This window comes from Chlorocebus sabaeus, chromosome 1, assembly GCF_047675955.1.
Source record: "Chlorocebus sabaeus isolate Y175 chromosome 1, mChlSab1.0.hap1, whole genome shotgun sequence".
NCBI lineage: Eukaryota > Metazoa > Chordata > Mammalia > Primates > Cercopithecidae > Chlorocebus > Chlorocebus sabaeus.
The window spans coordinates 71,777,145-71,794,869 of NC_132904.1; the positions used below are offsets into that span (position 1 = coordinate 71,777,145).

Consider the following 17,725-nt stretch of genomic DNA (forward strand, 5'->3'; position numbering starts at 1 on the left):
CCATCATATAGGCTCAACAATTAAAATGTTACTTGCTTGATCACATCCATCATACATAGGGCGTTTTGACTGTCCAATTTTTACTTGCTTTTGCTCTATCCCCCCACTCTTTCCAATGAGAGAGCTGTCATGCAGCAGATAGTGAACAAGCCTTGGAGTCGGACGACCTGTGTTCCAACCCCAGCTTTGCTGCTTGCTAGCTTGCAAGTCACATCTCTCTGAGCCACTTCCTCCTGTACACACTGGGGCAGCAGCAACCCCAGTCCCACAGTGCTTCCTGAGAAGTAAACAAGTCTGTGAATGCAAATGCCTCCCCAGCCATCCCTGCTGGTATTCGTTATGCAGACGCTGGCACCATCTGCAGTGGTTGCGATTTTCTACTCTTTAGGGATTATACGTTACTCTGGTTCTAGATCATTTCACTTTACCATCAGGAATTTATGCCTCATAGCTCTGATTTTTTTGAAAAAATCAACAGTGGATATGAAAAATATCCAATAACCAGAGAATGCTTGATCTAATCATAGCATGTTCACCTATAGGACATTAAAAACTATTTCAAAGGTCATGTAGTGACATTTTAAAAATGTTTTAAGTTGCAAGAAATACTGATTGGAATTATATATAAACAAATACACATATACATGTAAAATTATATCGGGTGTCATTGCCCCAGGAAATTACTTGCAGGGCCAGGGGGGAAAAAAAAAAAAATGTGTGTGTCTTTGAATGGGAGCATTTACTTCCTTTAGGCAAGTAAAGATGTTTCACTTGAGATCTCTCCTCTTGCCTCAGCTGCCAACAAGCTTGGGACAAAGTTCAGTCCATGCTCAACCATAGTAGTTCTCCTCAAACCTGGATTGTGTATGTGTGTGTGTAATTATTCTCCACACTCCCCCACACAACCCCTTTCACCCAATGAGCTGGATTACCCCTTTATCAGACAAGAGCTCTGTACCTAGTGCCTTATCCACTTTGCCCTGGCTACCAGAAAGTTCAAGAACAAAGTATTTCCCTTCAACCTAGTTTTCTTGTACAACGTAATTATCTTCTCTCCACAACCCCAATCCCCTTACATTCATTAGCTCTTGTTTTGTCGTTCTAGTTTTAGTGGGTCTCTTCCTTGACCGTAGCATGCATTTTCTTGTAGATAAATCAGGTGGATGGTTTCTAAAAGGCTCTTCGGGATCATCTACTCTGAATGGCAAGGAAGTCTGAGGCCCAGCCCTCTGCCAGGTGGAGAAGAGCCACCTGGACCTGTAACGGGACACCTAGAGCTTCTCTTTTTCCCACCAAATCCCACACGCCCAAGGCCAGACTTGTGCCCACTTACTCAGCCTCTTCCATGGCAACAGGACACTTGTACTGAGCTGTGTTGAAAAGGCAGATGTCTGCATACTGGCGCACTAAGGAGGGAGAGGAATTGAGGTGGAGTGAGTCAGGAATGCAGCTCCCATGGAGTCTCACAGGCGTCCCGGGTTGGGGATATTCAGCCCCAGGCAATGGCCAGAGGCCACCAGTGGGGACTTCTGCATGAGACCACCCCTGTCTTCCATCCAAAGGGTAGCCCCAAACACATCCCTTTCCTTCCATAACCAAAGCCTTCCCCTCAAGGACAGCTTTGCCCAGAACCCAAGAAACTGAAGAGGTGGCTTAAAGAGCAAGCTCATTACCTGGCCAATAAGCAGCCTGCCTTACCCGACTCAAAAGCTTTGCCCTGTGGCTCAGAGCAGGCCCCAGGCTTCAGTGGCTATTTTTTATACAAGGCTGTTAACAAGGGGAGATCCTTCGGCCACTCCCAGCCCTTGGGAAGACTGCCTCTTGCTGTCCCCTAAGCTGACCCTCTGCCTGGGGTACCTGAGATCTTGATCTTCTTCACCGTCTTGTTGGTGTTGTTGGTGACGTGGACGTTGACACTGATGGGTTCTCCATGGTAATAGATCTGGGGGGCATAAGAAGGGATGGGGTTGGCTGGGAGGACAGCAAGGTTCTAGGGAAAGGGGAGGGAGAAAAGCCCCCACGCGATCTTCTGGGGTTCCCCAGACCTTGGGCAGACCTTCAGAAGGGTCTGCTGCTCCCTTCTGAAGTCCATCACATCCCTCAGGTTCATGCCCCCTCTGCCACTCCTTTAGGCCCAAGAGATTTCTCTGAATCCCCCAAGGCATTGTGACATTTGCCCCAAGTTCATCAGCCACTTCCCACTGCTGCTAAGGTGGCACGAAAGCCACCAAGCACATTACCCTTCAGTTCCCTGGTGGGACCCTTGAAAGATATGGAATTGGAAGGTGATAGTCCTGGGCTCCAGCCCTGGCTTGGCCACCAGTAATCATGACAACAATAACAACAATAACACTGATGATGATGAAAGCAGTGTGACCATGGGTAGGTTAAGCCTCAGAGTCTCCCTCTGTGCAATGAAGGGGTTGGACTAGGTGATATCTGAAGTCCCTGCCAGCTCTAAATTCTGTCCATGGATGGATCTGGAAGAAGCAGGGAAAGGTGAGGAGGGGCTGACCAGCTCACTGAGGGAACCAGCTCTGAATCCCCATAAAAAGGCCTCAACCTGCATCTTGCCCCAAGGCACTTCCCTTCAGCCATGCCCCGAGAGAGAGGGGGTGCCCACACGTTGAGGAGGGGCTAGCCCGAGCTCACAGCAGGCATCAGTCATCTGGGTTTGATTCAGAGCTTGAGGGGAGGCCCTTCCTTCAGCAAGGCTTGTCGCCCTGATGCTCAGGGTTTGGCAGGGAGGTCACAGCCCCCCACCGTACCCCCTCTGCAATGCTGGTTGACCTTCAGCACTCGGCCTGAAGCAGGCAGCTGGTGGAGGTGTGGGGGAGATGTCCAGGACCTTCGGGAGGGTCTGCTCCTCCCTTCTGAAGTCCATCACATCCCTCAAGTTCACACCCCCTCTGCCATTCCTTTAGGCCCAAGAGACTTCTCCAAATCCCCCAGGAGAGGTCTCAGATTCCCTGAGCCCTGTGGTCCTTGGGCTGGGGGTAGAAGCTCCTACCTGAGGCATCCCTGCAGGCCAGGAGAGAGCTGGGATCTGAGGCCCAGGCCCTAGTGGAGCAGCCCCCACCCCCTGCCCAGTTCAAGCCTCCTACCTCCTTATCCAGGGAGGCCTCTAGGTGCAAGGGCTTGTCCGACATGAGGAACTGCCTGGTGGTCTCGGCTGTGGGCTGGGGGCCAGGCCTCTCTGGGGCATACTGAACCTTCCGGATGACCAGACGCACAGAATTCCTAATGGGGATGGGCGGAGTGAAAGAGGACCAGGGTCACCTGCCTTCATCCCCTCTCCTTGCAAGCTTCACATCATTCTCCTGCTCAAGAGACTGGCATGGCTCTTCAATGCCTTCAAATCCAGCCAAAATGCAGAGGTCAGCATAGGGGTCTGTCACTATCTGGCTCCATTCCATCCTCCCCTGTTCTATCCCAGAAGTGCCCTGTGGCCGCACTTCATTTGGGTCCTGGTACCCAGCAGGATGCTGAAACAGGGACTACATTTTCACCTCCTGCTTCCCTATGTCACCAAATAGGTAACAATGTCACTTCCCGCCTCCCTATGTCACCTTACACAAATAGTGTCCCTCTGTCATCTATTTTGGTGACACAGGACACTATTTGTGTAAGCTCTTTAAGGACAGAAATTTGTGTCTAAGGTGTTCACAACTGTACTCTCAGCACCTATGACTGTGCGTGCCATATAATAAACACATGCCAGATATCTATTATGTAAAACTACGCAGAGGGGACAGGGGTCCCAAGAAGAAATGGGGTTTGGGGAGGAGTTGGGGTTCAGGGAGGAGGTGTGGATTCAGTCAGGGGGATGCAAGCCAGTGAAGGGGACAAGCCCAGGGAGGGGAGAAGGCCCATGGATGAGACTGGCTCCACGAAGGTTACAGGGGATCAGGGAGCAAATGAGGATCTGGTGAGGGAGGGGGACTCGGTGAGGCCATCTCTGAGGCATGCTGGGAATGCTGCATCTCCATTGCTCAGATAAGCTGCTTCCATTGCCTGGAACGGGGGAGCCAGGGTCAAACTCCCAGCTCTCCTCTCTTGCTAACTATGTGGACTTGGGTACATTAACCTCTCTGCCTCCATTCCCTCATCTGTAAAGGGTGATGATAGAAGGACCTACCTCTTTTTTTGCTTTTTAAATTTTTATTTTTTTATTTATTTTGAGGTGGAGTCTCACTCTGTTGCCTGGGCTGGAGTGCAGTGGCGCGATCTCAGCTCACTACAACCTCTGCCTCCCAGGTTCAAGCAATTCTCCTGCCTCAGTCTTCCGAGCAACTGGGATTACAGGCATGTGCCACCACACCTGCCTAATTTCTGTATTTTCAGTAGAGATGGGGTTTCACCATGTTGGCCAGGCTGGTCTGAAACTCCTGGCCTCAAGTGATCTGCCCGCCTCAGCCTCCCAAAGCTCTGGGATTACAGTCGTGAGCCACCACGCCTAGCCAGGACCTAATTCTTAGAGCTGCTGTGAGGATTAAATTAGTTCGTACAGCCCAGCACTGTGAATGGTGTCTGGCACCTAATCAGCCCTTGATAAATGATAGCTTCTATATCATTATTATTAGTAACTCCTTGGTGTGGATTTTAAATGTCCCATTGGTGGTAGGGTGAGAGGGGTGGCTCTCAATGTCACCTCTTCTTTCTTGTGCTTGCTAAGCCTCCTCCCACATCCCACAGCACCCTTCCTTTTCCCTTGTCTCAGGTCTTAAGAGGAAAAGGGAGACAGAGAAGCAAGGGAGAAAAGTCCCATCTCCCCACACACAGGCAGGGCTGCAGATGCAAATGTATGCAATACACCCTATAGCCACCAGGTGGCAAATTCAGCCCATGCCCTAAAAAGGCTGCTGTGCCCTCAGCCAACCTCCTCTGGGAACAGTGCCTCTGGATGCAGGAACATCAGCGTTGAGGGCCCACCAGCTCTTCCAGGAGGCAGGCAGAGCATAGCCTGACCCAGGAGGGGCAGGCCTGAGACATCCGGGCCAGCTGTTTCTGGCTGCCAGCCTGGGCTCTCTGTCTGCCTGGGCTGTGCTTCTCCAGAGAATGCTTCCCCTCTCTCGGATGTGGGCTGAGCTCCCTGTCACTCTGCCCTGGATGGGTACACTATCTCCACTTCCTCCTCACTTAGAAGCTGCCATTGACACACACTCAACCCCTGCTGAACTCCTCCCAGGAGGAAAACTGGAAAATGGGGATGGTCAGGAAACAGCCTGCTCACGGTTTAACACAATCTGAATTTAGGATTTTTCCAAAACAAATTAAAAAGACATGCAGTCTGAAGAGGATGAAATGAGAGGCAGGGAGATGAGGGAGGAAGCTTCCACAACAGTGCAAAGGAGATGCTGCTGCAGCCTGAACCTGGGCAGTCAAAGCCACCTCCCCCAGGAAGCCCTCCGTGACCTCCCAGCTTCCAGAGTGCCCTTCCAAGACTGGAATGTGCGCCCCTCCTCACACACTTCCAGGTATTGTTACTTATCTCCTCTTGGACTTTGCCCATCCTGTCTCCCTCCCTCACCCAGCAGGCGGCCCACACCCTGGCATCCTACTCACCGCTTGTGGATCTTCTCCTCCAAATTCTCCGCACAGAAGGCTTTGACTTCATAGTCCACACCGCAAGCCTGTGGGGAAGGGGTCACTGACCACAGGGCCTTGGAGAAGCAGGGTCCCCAGTACACAGCCAGCCTACCTCTCATTTTACAAGCGAGGACACTGGACAGGAACACCAAGCTCCCACAGCCCAGCCCTCCTCGGTCTGGAAGAAGCAGGGGAACGCCCTTGTGCTCAGCCCCAGTGCTGTGCTGCCTCCTCCATCTGACATGGGACATCCCAAATCATCCAAACAGGGCTCTGCTCTTTGGACTCCTGCCTCAGTCTGGGTGGCCATCCTCATCCAGGCAGCTGCCCAGAAATAGCAACAGGTACCTGAGCAGACTGGGGGCACCTACTACTGTGTGCAGACCAGGCCCCGGGTGGCTTCTCCGGTATCCCTCTAATAATACAAGGAGGCACGTGCTGTCATCTCCATCTTGCAGATGAGGAAGCTGGGCTCAAAGGCCTGCAGCTAGTGGTGTCACTTCTCTCCAAGCCTCAGTTTCCCCATCTGTGACATGGGGATGATCACACCTTGATTCAAGGTTGCCAGGGGTGACGTGAGGCCAGATGTAGGTCCTCAGAACACTCTGGTCCTGTTGCAACCAACGCCACTCAGGAGGGCCTCTGGACCCATCACTGAATGGGAGAGTGAGGCTGACCCCATACCTGCTGCCCTGTCTAAAGAGAGACTGGTTGTCCAAGGTGGGACTAGCTTAGCCTAACACTGTTCAACAGGGAGAGTGGTTCTGTGTGTCCAGCACCTCCCAGGGAGAAAGCCAGGGACCTGGGGACCTGAGAGTCCTGGAGCCAGAGAGATGGTAACCTACCTTCCCTGTGTCTTCGGGCCCTGGCTGCAGTGTCACAGAGCATGGAAGGTTTGGAGGGATCTGTCAAGAAGACAGAACGAGCCATCTATCACATCCACCACTGTCCTGTCTCATGTCTTGCAGCCCAGACACGCCCATACACCTATCAGACCAAGGGCCCCAGGGGACAGGCCATGTCTACCCCATCAGACCATGCCAACCCATGCCCCGCAAGTGTCTGAGTTTTCTTTATCTAAAGAGTTCGGCCTAGCCCAGTTCTCACAGCAATGGTTTAAATAGATCTTTCTATGATGTCTACTGTAGTTGGCAGAATAATGGTCCCCCAAAGATGTCCACACCCTGATCCCCCAAACCTGGGACCTTAACGACAAAAGTGACTTTGCAGATCCAATTAAGGTCTTGAGATGGGGACAGTATCCTGGATGATTTTGGTGGGCCCGATATCATTGTAAGAGTCCTTAGAAGTGGAAGCAGGAGGCAGAAATGTACGAGCCAGAGTGATGGGATGTGCAAAAGACTCAACAGCCACTGCTGGCTTTGACAATGGAGGAAGGCACCAGGATCCAAGGAAAGCGAAACTAGAAAAGGTAGACGCTCCCTGAGGGCCTCCAGAGGAGCCAGCCCTGCCATGCCTCCACTGTAGCACACTGAGACCTGTTTTGGGACTTCTGACCTCCAGAGCTGTAGGCTCATACATCTGTGTTGTTTTAATTGCTGCCAAGTTTGTGGCAATTTGTTTCAGCAGCCGTAGGGAGCTAACATGTCTATGTGGAGGTGACTCCATAACCCTCTCCACTCTCTAAGTCTCCCAGAAAGGGAGGGACCACACTGAATCTCAGAATCAGAGAGCCTAAGAAACTTGAGATTTTGAAATCCAGCATCTTAGTCTCTGATTTGAAAGGTGGTGGAGCAGACAGATCACCTACTTGCCATCCCTCTCTTGCGAGCTGCGTTAAACCAGGCAAGTGGGGAGCTGATCTGAGCGGGAGACACCTTGCAGTGACTCACAGGCCACAAAGGGCTCCTGCTTTCTCTGAAGCCCCTTGGCGCCCCCTTTTTCCCACCAATGACCTGGCCTCGGTCTGAGTGGCCCAAAGGTACAGGTGACAAACGCCAGCAGGGGCTAGAGAAGAGACACTTACCAGGTAACATAGGTGTCAGTGCCCCAGGTCCCAGCATACACTGGGAAACTGGGTGGCAGGGAGCAGCTGACCCACACCGACCCCTTATGCCCACCCCAGAGGGCTTCCTAGAGGTGGTATTTCTGGAATGGGGCTCCAGGGGTGGCAGTTCCTGACCTCAAAGGTGAAAGGGTAGGCGTGCTCGCCCAACTTCTTGATGAGGCGCTCCTGCAGCCGCGTCAGGGGCTTCTTGTCCTCGGGGGCTGGTGGGAAGGACTGCACGTTGGCCACAAACAAGTCCTTGCGAAAGGTCAGGCCCAGGACATCCAGGTCCTCCCGGCCATAGCGGAAGGCGCAGGTCAGCGTCACATAGACTGTGGGGAGCAGGGAGCACTGAGGAGGGGCCTGGGAGAGCAGCAGGTGAGCCCCCCAGAGTGCCAACAGCAGCCCTGGGACAGGCCCCGCTGGAGGCCCCAGGCCTGTCCCAAGCTCTCTGGGGATGGCTGTACTGTCTCCACCAGGAGGGGCTGGTATTGAGTACCTGGAAGGATGCCATGGCCTGGCCCCTGGGAGGAGGAGGGGGCTGCCTGCTGGGCAAGCCCTGTCCTTCTTCCCCCTCCCACCTCTCCCCAGGGCATGTGTGGAGGGGTATGGAAACGGTCTGACAGGCTTGGCGGGCGCTGGAGTAGTCTGGCAGGCCTGGGGTGGGGGTAGGGGGACTGGGGAAGGAGCAGGGAGTTGTAGGGGCAGAGCAAGTGCTGGGTGGTATCTGGAAGGCAAGGGTCTTGTCACAGCTCAGTCGCCCATTGGTGCACATTGGTGCACATTGTCTTCCTGCACATTGGTGCACATTGATACTGCCCCGGTATCAACGTTCTGTTCTGTTAAAGAAGACCCTAATCCTGCCCTGCTGGCATCCCCAGCCTTGCCATAGTCATGACATATTGATGTGAAAGTGCTCAGGGCATAGGGAAACCTTCTCCCAAAGTAGGCTTGGGGCAGGGCCGTCCCAGGCTGGAGGAGGCAAGGGCATCTGTGGGGGTATTTGTTGAGGCTTTCAGGGGAACCAGTGGGGACGGACAGGGAGATCCTATGCTAGAGGTCCAGGGGGAAGAGGAGGCCCTTGACAGGCTGGGGATGGGGGCCACAGCCTACCTCTCCTCTCTTTGAGATACTCAGGATCCACCAGGACCACACCATCTGGGGAAAGGACAGAGAGTGAGCAGCCTCTCCCAACCTGGCCTCCCAAACCTCTGCGCCCCCAAACACCAGCCCAAGCCCAGATTCAACCATATGTCCATCTAAAATCATCCTGAGAAAAATGGAAAGGCCGGCACCTAGAGGGTGGCACTGCCCACCTCCACCATGCTCTACCTTTCCCCTATCCCAGGCCAGCCTAACAGACCCAGCTGGTGACTTTAAGCAGGTTAGTTAACATTTCTGTTTCTTCATCTGTTAGTAAGAATAGTAACACAGGTCCAAAACTCCTAGAACCAGGTGTACTTTGGAATTTAGAAATTGTGAAGCATAGTAAGGCAAAATGGGTCGGGCATGGGGGCTTATGCCTATAATCCCAACACTTTGGGAGGCTGAGGCAGGTGGATCACTTGAGGCTAAGAGTTCAAGACCAGCCTGGCCAATATGGTGAAACCTCATCTCTACTATAAATACAAAAATTAGCCGGGCATGGTGGTGGACACCTGTAGTCCCAGCTACTTGGGAGACTGAAGCAAGAGAATCACTTGAACCTGGGAGGCGGAGGCTGCAGTGAGCTGAGCTCATGCCACTGCACTCCAGCCTGGGCAACACAGCGAGACTCAAAATAAAAGTCTCAAAATAAAATAAAATAGGCAAAATGGTACACGTTCCATATATTCTGTAATGACCTCTGCAAGATCTGCACCCTATTACTAAAGCCATTGATACCTCCGTAGGAAAACACAAATATTCTCACCAAGAGGCTAAATATAGCCTCACATCAGCTGGGGTCAGGTTTACCAATAAATGAATTCTGCATTAAACGTGGAAGCAATGCTAGGTTTTCAGAGCTTCTTGGGCTTGCCACATGTGAATCAGGGGTTGTGATCTGCAGTGCCTCCCTCATGGGTCTCCCGTGAGGACTGAATGGGTGTACGCATGAATGTGCACATGTGTACAGCACTTAGACAGTGCCGAGCACTCGAGAGCACTCTGCAGGTTGTGGAAGGTGCCTCAGTGCCCTGGCCCTCGGGAGCAGAGTCCAGCTGAACACAAAGGACATCTCTGCTCAGCACCTCAGGAGGCCAGAAACACTGGTTCAGGGTCACCCCCTTGGCTGACATCCCCTGTCTATCTCTGACCAAACCTTTCTTTCCTCTCTCTCCCCCTACCCTCTAACCCATTGTCATTCCATTGCCAGTGGAAGAGGAGGGCCAGGATGGATCATCAATGTCCCGTTGGTGAGGCCAGTGGGCTCAGACTTGCGTGCAGGTTTGGTGGGGAACCGGTAAGCACAGGGAGGGTATGATCAGATCAAGCCAAATGGCAGGGTCACTATGGGAGAAGAATCTCTCACAGTAAGTCCCTGAGCAGCTCTGCACAGTGCCCCAGAGTGCTCGGGGATCCCAGGGCTCACAAGGGGCCTGGTACAGAGGGGGTGCTCTGTGAACACCTGCTGAACAGCTCTCAGGGTGCCTGCGTGTGTTGGGGGCTAGATTCCTAACCCTGTCCTCTCCCAGTCTCTGGGCTGCCTCTGCTGCTGTCCTTAGTAGGCCAATGGGTACAGATAACCCTGGCCTCAGAGGGCCACTAGAAATGACAACATGAAGCAGCCACAGGTGAGCACCGGGATGCCTGCTCCCAGCCTCTGAGGGGCCAGCTCAGGGAGAAGATGCCAATGGCAGAGGGACACTGAGCTTCAGAAGACACCAAACAGCATCCTAGGCAGGGTTGGAGGGGAGAAGTGGGGGTGTTTGCTCCAGGCCATGAAGGGCTCTACTGACTGTCCCCTGGCCCCTGGAGCCCGGTGTCCCCAGGTCTTCCTCCTGGTGAGCTGAAGTCCGCAGCCAGGCTCGCTCCCTTGGCTCAGGGACCACACAGATCACTCCTGCCCTGGCACCAGGACAGCCCGCAGGGACACTGATGGGAGAGGCCACACTAGGCCTCACTTTGATTTGCTCGTCTTTTTTTTTAAGACAGAGTCTTGCTCTGTCACCCAGGCTGGAGTGCGGTGGCATGATCTCGGCTCACTGCAACTCTGCCTCCCGGGTTCAAAGGATTCTCATGCCTCAGCCACCCCAGTAGCAGGGACTACAGTTGTGCGCCACCATGCTCTGCTATTTTTTTTTTTTTTTTTTTTTTTTTTAGTAGAGATGGGATTTCACCCTGTGGGCCAAGCTGGTCTCAAACTCCTGACCTCGGGTGATCTGCCTTCCAAAGTGCTGGGATTACAGGCGTGAGCCACCATGCCCAGCTGGCTTGCTCATCTTTCAAAAATCATTGAACCTCTTTGGACCTCACTGTGCCCATTTATAAAATAGGAGTAATTCTAGGCTTCCCTCTCACAAACAGGCATGAGAAGAGACCCTGAGACCAAGGCTCTTCCAATGAGAGCAGTCATTCTTAATCAGGGTGATTCTGCCCCCAGATGAGACACTTTGGCAACGAATAAAGACTTTTTTTTTTCCCCCCGAAATGGAGTCTCACTCTGTCTCCCAGGCTAGTGTGCAGTGGCACAATCTCAGCTCACTACAACCTTCATCTCCCAGGTTCAAGCGATTCTCCCATCCCAGCCTCCCGAGTAGCTGGGGTGGGAGAATTACAGGTGCCCACCGTCACGCCCAGCTAATTTTTGTATTTTTAGTAGAGACAGGGTTTCACCATGTTAGCCAGGATGGTCTTGAACTCCTGACATCAAGTGATCCTCCTGCCTCAGCCTCCCAAAATGCTGGGGTTACAGGCATGAGCCACCGCACTCGGCCTAAAGACATTTTTAGTTGTCCTAACTGGAGCATGAGGTACTCTGGGCATTGAATGAGTAGAGGCCAGGGATGTGGCTATCCGGCCTATAACACAAAGGACAGGCCACACCAACAAAGAATTATCCAGTCCAAAATGTCAAGCATGCAGAGATTGCAAAACCCTGAATTTGAATAAGAACCTGGAAGATGCCTTCAGCCACAGCCCAGCTTCTAGCAGGACCGCCATGTACGTGAGGACAGCTCCCATTTCACAAGTTCTAAGAAGGACTCTCCCTCTCTCTCCCACCCTTTGCCATCACACGGAAGCAGAGCAGAACAAAGAGTTTTGCAGACTGCCAGGTTTGAACCGGGCTCCTCTATCTACTTGCTCTGTGACCTGGAGTAAGTCACTGAGCCACTCTGTGCCTCATTCTCCTTGTCTGTAAAGCAGGGATAGTCATCATAGCCACCCCCACTGTCTGCTACATGACACGCCTTATAGTAAGTGGTGGTGTCTGTCGTCATCACCCTCACCCTTCTTACCGTCATCAGGACGCCTTCCCTGATTCTCACCTCAGTCCTTCCCACAGTCTCTTCTTGCAGTCCTCACTTGAGTGGGAAAGTAGCTGGTCAGTAAATGCTTGCTGTCTGAAGCAGGAAGCCATCCACCCCCGTTCTTGGCACCAAGCCCCTCTGGAGAGCTGAGAGCTATTTCTGGGAGGCTTGGCCAGCCCCATGTTCCCCCAGCCCTCCTCTCGCCCTCCAAGGACTCACCCACAGGGTCCACGAGGTCAATGTGGTCCACAAAGTCCCGCTTTCCCAGGTAGACGGTGAGCTGGGGAGGAGAGGCATAGGGGTCATTAGCAGCTGCAGGCCCGGAGGACACAGGACCCTGCCCTGGAGGAAACCCTAAGAGCAGCCTCTGAAACTCCAGACCCATACCTAACTCTTATCAAAATCCTAACTGGACTTGGGCCTTCACCCTATCCCTAATACCAAGATTCGCAAACCCTTGTAAAATCTTAAAAGCACCTCTTCCTCCCAAAACCCTGTGAAGAAGTCATTATTGTTCCTGTTTTACAGATGAGGACACTGAGGCCCAGAGAGATCTTCATGCCAAGCACCACTTCCGGTGGAGCAGCAGCGGCAGAGAAGCCGGGTGAGTGGGAGTGCGGGCATCTCAGAGGGTGAGAGCCCCCAGGCAGGGAGGAGCATGGAGCCCTCAGAGGCTCTGAACGCGGGCCGCACTGTGTTCTTCAGTTGCTCCTCCTCCCATGTAGCCAGGCAGGGATCCACTGATACGAGGACTCGTTTTCTTTCTCTTAATTAATTTTTTTTTTTTTTGAGATGGAGTCTTGCTCTGTAGCCCGGGCTGGAGTGCAGTGGCCGGATCTCAGCTCACTGCAAGCTCCGCCTCCTGGGTTTACGCCATTCTCCTGCCTCAGCCTCCGGAGTAGCTGGGACTACAGGCGCCCGCCACCTCGCCCGGCTAGTTTTTTGTATTTTTAGTTGAGATGGAGTTTCACCGTGTTAGCCAGGATGGTCTCGATCTCCTGACCTCGTGATCCGCCCGTCTCGGCCTCCCAAAGTGCTGGGATTACAGGCTTGAGCCACCGCGCCCGGCCAATTTTTTTTTATCGAGATGGAATTTTGCTCTTCTTGTCCGGCCTAGAGTGCAATGGCGCGATCTCAGATCACTGCAACCTCAGCCTCCTGGGTTCAGGTGATTCTCCTGCCTCAGCCTCCTGAGTAGCTGGGATTATAGGCGTGCACCACCACGTGAGGCTAATTTTTGCATTTTTAGTACAGACGGGGTTTCACTATGTTCGTCAGGCTGGTCTCAAACTCCTAACCTCAGGTGATCAGCCTGCCTCGGCCTCCCAAGGTGCTAGGATTACAGGCGTGAGCCACCGCGCCCAGCCTAATTAATTTTTTAAATTGACTTAAAAGTATATGTTATTTATCATGCACAACACAATGTTTTAAAATAGATATACATTGTGGAAAGGTGACCTCCAGCTAATGAACAAATGCACCGCCTCACACAGTTAGCAGTTCTGTGTGTGATGACTTGCCTTCTGAAGCACTGAGGGGTTGGGGACTCATGACCCACTCAGTAGCCAGCCAGGAGGGAAAAACTCCGAGACAGAATTCCAGCGGCTAAACCAGATCCAGAGTGTCACCCTGATGTGTCTGTTGCTCAACAACCCTTCAATCCTCATGACTCAATCACCATCATTATTTCTCAGGTCCATCCCTTTCCATCCCCACAGCCACTCCTGCCTAGACTACCACACCAGCCCCTTGCTGCTCACTCGCTGAGAGCCTGCTCTCCTCTTTAGCTAGACTAGACATCCTAAAATGCAAATCTTTTTTTTTTTTTTTTTTTTTGAGATGGAGTCTCGCTCTGTCGCCCAGGCTGGAGTGCAGTGGTGCAATCTCAGCTCACTGCAACCTCTGCCTCCTGGGTTCAAGTGATCCTCACACCTCAGTCTCCCAAATAGGTGGAACTACAGGCATGCACCACCACGCCTGGCTAATTTTTGTATTTTTAGTAGAGACAGGGTTTCAAACTCCTGACCTCAAGTGATCCACCCACCTTGGCCTCTCAAAGTGCTGGGATTATAGGTGTGAGCCACCACACCCAGCCCTAAAATTCAAATCTAACCATGCTACTGCCGCCTGAAACCCATTAATGGTTCCTCAGTGTCCAAAAATAAGGATGACAAATGGGTTTCATTCCAAGTGCCAACTCAGATCTACCAGCGGGGAGAGGGGGCAGGGAGCTGTCTGGGACTCTGGGCTAAGAAGGAATCTAAGATGAAACCCTGGTGCAGCAGGAAAGGGCAATGGCGACTGATGTTATCTGCTGTGGGCACAGAAGAGAGATGTGGAAGCACATGTGGTGCTATTTGCCAACCCAGGCCAGCTCGTAAGCCAAGCCACAGGGTTCCCGTGACCAGCCCTGCAGCCTCTCAGCCTCAGCCTCCCTCTTGGCACTCTGAACTCAGCTGCTTAAGATTCCCACAGTCCCTATGCTTTTGTGTCCTGCCTACAACACCGTTTTCACCTTGTCTTGCTGGAAATGCATCCCTCCTAGAAGCTGCCACTGCCCACCAGGCTGGGTCCTGCAGCCCCGATGGCCCCGTATCTCCCACCTGCCACTTCATGCTGAAATGATGGATTTCGGTGTCTGCCTCTGCCATCTGGCTGTGAGAGGCACAGGCTGTGCCTCATTCATCTCAGTACACCCTGCCCCTGTCCCCACCGGCTCAGCCCAGACCTGGTGTGGAATGGTGTCAATAATGTCTGCCTGCTGAACTGAGGGGGAAACAGGATGGCGTCTGGGCCTGCAGGGAGAAAGCAAGAGAGCCAGACCCTGGGAGCTGCCCTGGCTAAGGGTCCTCTCACAGCAGGGGACTCACTCCCCCAGGGCCCTCGGCGCTTACTGATGGGCTTGTCCTCCACTGTCACACACTTACTGAAGTCTCTCTATGACAGGCCATCTCTCTCCACACCAGAGCTCGGGGAGCTGTGCTTCCCCACTCAGAAAGTTTCCTGAGTGTGTCCTTCCCCCTTCAACTGACAGCTCCAAAAGACAGAGCTGTGTCACCCCTAAGACGGGGAGCAGCACCTGCCCCCTCCCACACAGGTGTGCACTTCAGGGGACATGCCATTTCCTCTGCTTCCCAAGAGAAAATGACCAGAGTGTGAGGTCAGGGAGTTGCTGGGCGCAGCTGCTACAGACTCACCTTTCCATTCGGACTGGCCTTCTTGAACACTCTGTGGAGAGAAAGAGAGGTCAGGCCAGGGTTCACAAATCCTGCCCAGGAGCAAGTTCCTATGGGCCACCTTGAGGCAGGACCGGGGACCAGGGCTGGAGTGACTGACAGGCACCATGCAAGCTTGAGATCCGAACAGTGTCCATGTAATCTGCTCTTACCATCTCCACTGGTAAGCCTCCACCATAGCCATTAGAGCTCTCCTGGGCTACACAACAGCCCTCTTGCAGTCAGGTCTTTGTAGGGCAGGCTGCGGGAGTCTCCAAGTGCAAATTTTCTAAGCTCAAGCGAGGAAAAGCCTGGCATGTTGTAAGGTCTGTGTGATCTACTCTCACCTCCTGGTGTCACCTACTACTACTCTCCCTCACCCATCTCCAGCCACATCTGCCCCTGGCTGGTCCTTGAGCACACCAGGGCGATTTCCACCTCAGGGACAGTTCAGAGGCTCTCCCTGAGACATCTGCATGCTCAACCCCACTGTGTCCCCGGGCCTGAAGTCCCTCTCTTGCTCCACTTCTTCTTCCATAGCACTCATCACTTTCTGTTTTGAGACAGGGTTTCACTCTGTCACCCAGGCTGGAGTACAGTGGTGTGATTTCTGCTTACTGCTTCAACCTCTGCCTTCCAGGCTCAAATGCTCTTCCCTGCTCAGCCTCTCAAGTCACTGGGACCACAGGCACATGCCACCACCCCAGGCTAATTTTTATTTTTTGTTTTCTTGTTTTGTTTTGTTTTTTGGTAGAGATGGGATTTCACCATATTGCTCAGGCTGGTCTTGAACTCCCGGACTCAAGCGATCTGCCCACCTCGACTTCCCAAAGTGCTGAGATTACAGGTGTGAGCCACTGCGCCCAGCCAACACTTAACAGTTTCGAACGTATACATATTTTACTCGTTTATTATGTGTCTACTCTGCTAACATGTCACTCCACGAGGGCAAGGATCTTTGTTTCTCTTATCCACAGATGCATCTATCCCAAGCACCCAGAATGGCACTGCAATCATTGTTTAATAAATGATGGGTCTAGGCACAGTAGCTCATGCCTATAATCCCAGCATTTTGGGAGGCTGAGGAAGTCAGGAGTTCAAGACCAGCCTGACTAACATGGTGAAAACCCGTCTCTATTAAAAATGCAAAAATAAGCTGAGGTGGTAGCGGGCACCTGTAATCCCAGCTACTTGGGAGGCTGAGGTAGGAGAATTGCTTGAACCCAGAAGACAGAGGTTGCAGTGAGCCAAGATCGTGCCACTGCACTCCAGCCTGGGCAACAGAATAAGACTCAGTCTCAAAACAAAAACAAACAAACAAAAAATGATGAATGGCAGGTAGCAAACACTCAATAAACAGTTGAACAGGTGAAGGAATGAATGAGTGAAGGAATCAACCACATTACTTAACAGAAACTGAAGCCCAGGAAAGGCAGAGAATAAGCCATGGTAACCCAGCAGTGCTGGACAAGGAATCAGGTCCAGATGTAGTCCATGACTCCCAAAAAGTGGAACTCATTTGCCTTCCATATCTCCTCCTGCCCTCTCCCACAAGCTGGGTCTTGGAGCCTGAGACCCCCTTCCCTAGCCACCAACAGCTAGCTCCAGGATCTCTCAAAGTAATTGTTGGGAGGGAGAGAAGAAAATTGAAAGATAGAGACAGAGACCCTGAGATAAGAGAGGGGGTTGGGGAAGAGAGAGGAGGATAGGGACACAGACCCTGGACGGGTGAAAATAAAAGATGAAATAAGAGAGCCTAAAACAGCCATGGACAGAGGGGTAGGGTAGGCACACATGAGGCTGAAAGGGCTTCCTGCCACCCAGTCCTCCCCCAGGAGCACAGGGCCCAGCAGGCAACAGGGTGGGCAGGACAGTGAGGCCCGCCAAGGCACAGGGACAGCCACTCCTGCCTCCTTCCGGAAGAGATGGCGAGTGGGTGGTGGCTCTGCGCTGCCTTCACAGCCCTGGCCCTGCCCACCCCCACCTCTCACTTCTGGGCTGGCAGGAACCACTGATGGGTGTGAGCATGGCTTGCTAAGAAGCCTGGCACATCCCACCCCACCTCCCCTGGGAGACTGGGCTTTTCTCCTCCTCATAAATATGTATTTATTTATTTATTCATTCTTATTTTTTTGAGATGGAGTCTCGCTCTGTTGCCCAGGCTAGAGTGCAGTGGCGTGATCTCAGCTTACTGCAACCTCCATCCCCCTGGTTCAAGTGATTCTCGTGCCTCAGCCTCCCTTGTAGCTAGGATTACAGGCGTGCACCACCAGGCCAGGCTAATTTTTGTGTTTTTAATAGAGACGGGGTTTCACCATGTTGGTCAGGCTGGTCTCAAACTCCTGACCTCAAGTGATCTGCCCCTTCCAGCCTCCCAAAATGCTGGGATTACAGGCGTGAGTCACCGCATCCAGCTTCCTTCTCATAAATATTTATTAGTGTTCAGAGTGTGAAGATGCCAC

At 52.7% G+C, this 17,725-nt stretch overlaps 1 protein-coding gene across 4 annotated transcripts in view; it reads right to left on the reverse strand.

The window, feature by feature from the left end:
* ARRB1 (arrestin beta 1) overlaps positions 1-17,725 on the reverse strand; it is a 90,985-nt gene that overhangs the window by 10,276 nt on the left and 62,984 nt on the right. For all 4 annotated transcript variants that reach the window (XM_008020163.3, XM_008020165.3, XM_008020164.3 and 1 more), the window contains exons 2-10: positions 15,246-15,276; positions 12,268-12,328; positions 8,711-8,755; positions 7,733-7,929; positions 6,435-6,494; positions 5,566-5,633; positions 3,105-3,240; positions 1,858-1,942; positions 1,334-1,406 (exon numbers count right to left, since the gene is read on the reverse strand). In XM_008020163.3, coding sequence (XP_008018354.1) covers positions 1,334-1,406; positions 1,858-1,942; positions 3,105-3,240; positions 5,566-5,633; positions 6,435-6,494; positions 7,733-7,929; positions 8,711-8,755; positions 12,268-12,328; positions 15,246-15,276 — 756 coding nt within the window. The remainder of the gene's footprint in view (positions 1-1,333; positions 1,407-1,857; positions 1,943-3,104; positions 3,241-5,565; positions 5,634-6,434; positions 6,495-7,732; positions 7,930-8,710; positions 8,756-12,267; positions 12,329-15,245; positions 15,277-17,725) is intronic.